The sequence below is a fragment of the Amphiura filiformis genome, chromosome 12, assembly GCF_039555335.1.
Source record: "Amphiura filiformis chromosome 12, Afil_fr2py, whole genome shotgun sequence".
Lineage (NCBI taxonomy): Eukaryota > Metazoa > Echinodermata > Ophiuroidea > Amphilepidida > Amphiuridae > Amphiura > Amphiura filiformis.
This window is the reverse complement of record NC_092639.1, coordinates 65,256,082-65,262,722: the sequence shown is the minus strand read 5'-3', so window position 1 is coordinate 65,262,722 and position 6,641 is coordinate 65,256,082. Positions and strand designations below refer to the sequence as shown.

The 6,641-nt window shown below is 38.7% G+C and overlaps 1 protein-coding gene across 1 annotated transcript; it reads left to right on the top strand.

The window, feature by feature from the left end:
• The first annotated feature begins 236 nt into the window (after nt 1-236).
• LOC140167025 (uncharacterized) lies at nt 237-2,546 on the top strand. Its single transcript, XM_072190504.1, has one exon. It carries the CDS (start codon nt 237-239, stop codon nt 2,544-2,546), a length of 2,310 nt encoding a protein of 769 aa, XP_072046605.1.
• Nucleotides 2,547-6,641: the final 4,095 nt, after the last annotated feature.

Below are 6,641 nucleotides of genomic sequence, written 5' to 3'. Positions count from 1 at the left end.
GTTTCATAATAGTTAATACTCTATGGATACGGTCAGTGAACACAAGCAGGGAGTCCTGAGTCCTGTACAACTTACTACATCTGGTTGGAGACGGAAGTGGTAAGAGTGAAGGGCGTTGATAAAATGATTTCTCATTATTATACAGCGGCCACAAGACAACTGTGAGAAGGCAAACTCCTATGTTAAACCATTCTGTAGGAGTTGCGACCGCAGAATTAAGCAGCAAAAGAAAAACTATGACAGCAAACCTAAACTACACTAGGGTTAGAGTCCCTACAAAAACACCAACTCCTGGAGCTGACACGGATTCTGAGAAATCAAATGATGGCTTGTCCTCAAAGCCGCAAGGAAGGGACAAGGCTGACATATGTGGAAGCAAAAGGAGTAACCTTATGAACTGCAAGAAAATTGTCACAATCTCCACCATGAATGTGAGGACCATCAGAGAACAAAGATGCAGCGAGGAACTAGTGTGCAGCTTAATGGAATACAACATAGACATACTGGGGATACAGGAACATCGTATAGTCCACAAGGAACCAGTCAGATATGAGAACATCCTTGGCCAGACGCTAATTACAACTTCAGCTGTCAGAAATAGAGCAGGTGCAGCAACTGGCGGAGTTGGCATCGTTCTCAGTTCTAGTACTAAAAGCTCACTAGCTAGCGTGACACAACACACAGACCGTATCCTGGCTGCCAACTTTCAGGGTAACCCAGCAACAACAGTAATAGTTACCTATTGTCCAACTAACGTGGACAATGAAGACAACATTGAAGCACACTATGACAACTTAAGAAGAGCCATTGATTCCATCCCAGCTCACAATGTCCTTGTAATAGTAGGAGACTTCAATGGTAGAGTTGGAACTGGAGATGCAAATTATACCTATCATGACACAACCAACAGAAATGGAAAGTATATGGTAGATTTGGCAATTGAGAAAAACCTCATAATTGCTAATACCTACTTCCGAAAGAGGAATGGAAAGCTGTGGACGTACATGAGCCCAACGGGAAGCAAATATCAACTGGACTATGTTCTGATTCGGAAAAAGTGGAAGAACAGCTTGCTGAACGCTGAAGCTTATAGCACATTTTCCAACATAGGATCTGATCATAGGATTGTATCAGCAAGGATCAGACTAAGTCTAAGAAAGAGCAAGGCTTTGTCAAGAAAGAAACACTACGACTGGAAGGTACTGTGTTCAAACAACAGGTTACAGCAGCAATACACAATTGAGGTACGCAACAGATTCCAGCCTCTAGAAGACATCAATGAAAATGCAACCGAGCGATATGAGAGATTCATAAGCGCCACTGCAGAAGCAACAGAGAAGATCATCCCTGTTAGAAAGAAAATCAGGAAGGCGTGCTTCTCAAGTGATCACAGAGTAACAACAGCAAGACAGAAAATCAAGAAGGCTTATGAGACATATCAAGAATGCACAACTGAAGACAACAGGCTCAGTTATAATCAGGCAAAGTCTGAACTAGCAGGAGCCTATAATCAGGCAATAGAGGATGATCTCAACATCAAGCTGAGAGAAGTTGAAATGGCTCATGACAACTGTAAGCACAGTCAGAGTTGGAGACTGATTAATGACATTACAGGAAGAAAATCGTCAACGAGGGGCCAGCTGAAAGGAGACACTCAGATGGAAAGGGTTAACAACTGGTATCATCATTTCAAAGACCTACTAGGAAGTTCCCCAGATATAGAGGGAGAAGATGATACGATAGAGCCCATCACAGATGATCTCACGATTGAGGTTGGTCCTTTTAGCCATGAAGAATACACAAAGGCAAAGACAGCAATAGCAGAGGGAAAGAGTAGTGGAGAAGACGGCATCCCACCAGAAGTCTTAAAGAGATGTGACCTGGATGACCTGGTGCTAGGATTTTGCAACGATGCATTGCTGAAAGAAAGAATGCCTGATCAGTGGTCTATTCTTAACATAATCCCAATACCAAAGTCAGGAGACCTAAGTCAAGGAGGTAATTACCGTGGCATCAGCCTATTCTCAATAGTGGCCAAAACCTTCAATAGGTTGATACTCAACAGGATAAGACCCAAAGTTGATGGACTTCTGAGAAACAACCAGAATGGCTTCAGAGTGGGAAGAACTACTGTCAGCCACATACTGGCTCTTAGAAGGATAATAGAAGGAGTGAAGGCCAAAAATCTACCAGCCATTATCACATTCATTGACTTCCGAAAAGCCTTCGACACTATTCACCGAGGCAAGATGCTACAAATCCTCAGAGCCTATGGGATACCAAAACAACTTGTGGATGCCATTGGAAGGACATACAAGAAAACCAAAGCCAAAGTGATCTCCCCTGATGGAGAAACTGAGCTGTTTGACATCGTAGCCGGCGTTCTGCAAGGAGATACACTTGCCCCGTATCTGTTTGTGATAGTGCTTGACTATGCCTTGAGAGTGGCTATAGATGGCAAGGAAGAAGCACTAGGATTCCAGCTTGAAAGGAGAAAAGAGCAGACGAGTTGGGCCAGAAGTGGTAACCGACCTGGACTTCGCTGATGACATCGCCCTACTGTCAGAAGAGATAAAACAAGCTCAGGAACTGCTGCAAAGGGTAGAAGCATCAGTCGGAAGAGTCGGATTAAAGATGAATGCCACCAAGACAAAGTTCATGTCCTTTAACCAAGATCAGCAAGTTAACATCTGCACAAATAATGGTACAAAGCTAGATGAGGTGAAAGACTTCAAATACCTTGGAGCATGGATGGCTAGCACAGAGCATGATGTCAAAACACGCAAGGCAGCTGCTTGGAGAGCATGCAACAGCCTAAGTAAGATCTGGAAGTCTGCTCTACCAAAGAATTTCAAACTGATGGTCTTCAGTGCAACAGTGGAGTCTGTGTTAACGTACGGATGTGAAGCCTGGACCATAACTCCCAAACTATCTAAAGAGCTGGACGGCTGTTACACCCGTATGCTTAGGGCAGTGTACAACATCCATTGGAAACAGCACATAAGCAACAAAGAGTTGTATGGAGACCTCCCAAGGCTCTCAGAGAAGATCAGAGAAAGGAGAACACGCTTCGCTGGCCACTGTTTTAGGAGCAAGTGTGAACCTGTCGCCAACCTGATAAACTGGGCACCCAAGCATGGAACAAGAAACCCTGGTAGACCACTCCTTACATATGTTGATGTACTCAAGCAAGACACAGGACTGGAAGCATCTGACCTGGGAACGGCGATGCAGGACAGGAGGATATGGAGAGCTGTCGTGATTCGGGAAAACCACCCGAAATAAGCAGTAAGTAAGTAAGCAATTGAATAATAGTAATAATCTTTAAGATGTACCTCAGGCTTGGGGGTATGATATTTTGCATCCAACAGAGTCAAAGGTCAATCTTAGAGTACCTAAAACATCTTGGGTACAAAGCACTTTTCACTGAAATTCTAGAAAGCATAGAATCATAATGTAAGATACACCTTAACTAATCTCTGTTTTGTAACTACTTGTCAGATACCATTTGTTATTATGTAACATACACGCTATTAAAATTTTTTGAAATGTGAAATTTAAACTGCATGAAAAGATTTTACTCTATTGCAAAGACACCTTTGGGATTGTAATGGCAGATGAAATATGGCATCGGTGTGTGACTATATTTAACCGACAGGTCATCAGCAGGTGCCTCAGAAAATGTTGTTATATTTGAACTTTTTAGAATGTGACAGAGATACTTACTGTGCTATAGGAAAGTAAATAAGTGAGCAGATAAACGAAATTACATGTATATAAACATGCAAAGACAAATCTTCTTATATGCTCGACAGAATAAGCAAAATTGTACAAACGTGATGTTGTACTATACTCCAAAAGACTGAATAACCAGCTACTAAAAAGTAGTATCCCATGTTTCCCTACTAAGAAACAGGTCAAGAAAGAAACATTAGTACCAAGTAATCAATCGGTATTCTAAAATGGCGGATGATACGTGGTGATTAACAAGGGCACACGCAACTTTAGACGTACATTTTATTTTGAAATGTTACAATCTCGTATAAAAGCAAAAGTGTCAATTTTCGATTTTCGTGTGAACGTTTATTTTATTTTTTAATATGAGTTGCTTGCAAATATTTTGTACACTTTTTTTGTAAACTTTGATCACTTATAAATATTTTCATTTATTATACTAATTCTGAGTCAAATTAAGCATTTGTAGAAGTGAATGAAACACGTGATATAACAATACATCAGCTTGAACAATTGAAATGACTACAGGGAATGCCGGGCAGGAATACCATTCTTTCACCAATACACCAGCGTGTTACACAATTATACACGGACTGACCTGACAAAACCAATACAAACCTTAACATGATTTAGGTGAATATCATGGAGAGAGGTTTATATCATTTTATTATTTGTCAAGTAAAAGCTTAATTATCCATCGAAAAATACTCGTAAGATACAGTCTGTTTTCTTACGGAAGGCGTAAATAATTCAATATATTGGTAACAAAGCTGCTGATCTATTTGTGGGAAAACACAGCAATGAAATGGAATATGTAATCTGAATACACTAAAGCTGTTAGCATCAGACGTAATATGTTGGCTTTCTTTACCTGTAGCTATAGGGACTCATATACACCATGCAGTAGTGCACCACGTATTGTTTGTGTGTTTCCCGTGTTACACCTATTGCTACGCCATTGTAAGGGAGGAAATCAGATAGCTACTGTATTGTAAAGGAAGAAATCAGATACCACTAAAAATACAAACGTTATGGATCGTGACATTGACTAAGAAAAAAAATCCGTTATACATGTACTTGTACAAGATTGTTGAATCTTATTCAGCTTTTGTCAATCGCTAATGAATACAAAACGAAGTTGAAGATGAAGACATGCAGATCATAGTACTATATAATACATGTACAATGTAGCACCAAATAAGAACTCTTTGTGATTTTCAGCAAAAATTAGATTTTACTATAGCCTCTTAAACTTTAAGTTACACCTGCCATAAGCAATTCACATAACTTTTTAGCTTGTTATTTATCACAGTAATCTTCTTACGCATCTCGCTAAGTTCCTAAGTTTGTTAATAGACTGGTTCTATTTTGGGTCATCGGCAAGTTCGGGGTAAAAACTGGCAACCAACTTATTTTTGTTAATTTGGGTATGCTGGGAACGAATATTGTTTGTCTGCTAAGCTGTTTCTGAACCCCATGACCTACAAAGGACCCAAAATCCTTATAGGATCATATATACAAGGAACAAACATGTCTATAACGCTACTAAGTTTTAAGGCGTAACTGTTGCTCTGATTTAAATAAAAATTGATATTCAGAAAAATGAATGATTCTAATTTCAGAAGATATAATAATGAAATATAAATACAAATACCATAGAATTATAATGAATACTACATATCTTTGCTGTTATTTCATTCTTTTCCATTGCATTTATACATGCATACTGAATTATACTGCCGAGCAACATACTGCTTGGGCGCACTACAATTGAATTAAGGCAAATTTAACTTGACACTCTGCTTTTCCTTATAGTCTTCTCATCTAGATTTAGGGGCCGTCCATAATTTTCGCCATTTTAAGTTATGCACAAAGTGTGCGTAAGAGGGGGAGGGGGTAAATATTTTGGGGATGTGTGCGTAACAAAAATGGCGATTTATTTGAGCAAAAAAAAAAGGAGTGAAAATTTATGGTACTTTCCAACATTTTATTCATAACTTAATATCCAATTAACCTAATAAAGTGTCAATGAATTGTTCAATTCGTTATGCCGTAACATATTATAATACCGTAGAATTCCGTCTAGAAGCATATATGCCTCTAAACGAGGTGTTTTTTAACGAAAGATATGAAAGGCCAATACCCTTCTCAAAAACATTGCAATAGATTGGTCTTACAAATATACATGTTTGTACAGCCGCCTTTATCAGTAATATAGTTGTTCAAACTCCAAATAACGTTTTTGTTGAGAGTGTCTGCCTCTTGTCTCTTGTGTCAAAAAAACCTCGTTTAGAGGCATATATATGCTTGTAGACGGAATTTTACGGTATGGTATGCCAACAGCGATTTTCTCTTTAACATTTAATTTCGAGTCTATTATGCACAGCGGTTGTATTTGCTTAATTTATTTCATATAAGAATATAAAGAATGTGTACTATCCTGGAGGATGATCCATGGCAGCAAAAGGACGTCCGTCCTGAAACTGTTAAATGTATGTAGATTGTCACTGTTCGGCGATTAAAAGACATGAAGCCCATAGTTTAATTGCAAGAACATTATACCAATAAGATTTCACCCTTATATGATGTGATACCGAGAGGTTCCTGCAGTGGAAATAAGAGTATACTAGGATGTGCAACTAATCGGAGGTGCATTTTCAGTCATCTTATTTTATATTCGGGCTGCATTTTGATTTTATTGATGGCTCTTTTTTCATGAAAATGTGGTTTAAGAAAAATGTTTCTCAACATTTTTCGAAACAATCTGTAAAACATTAATACAGGATTTAACAAATCTACCTTATCATAATTATTAGTGGGTTTTTAGCGGGTTCGCTGTCAGACAAGTTTAGAACTGTTCTAAACTTTAGAACTTCATAATACACCAGTAGAGAATATTTGGATAT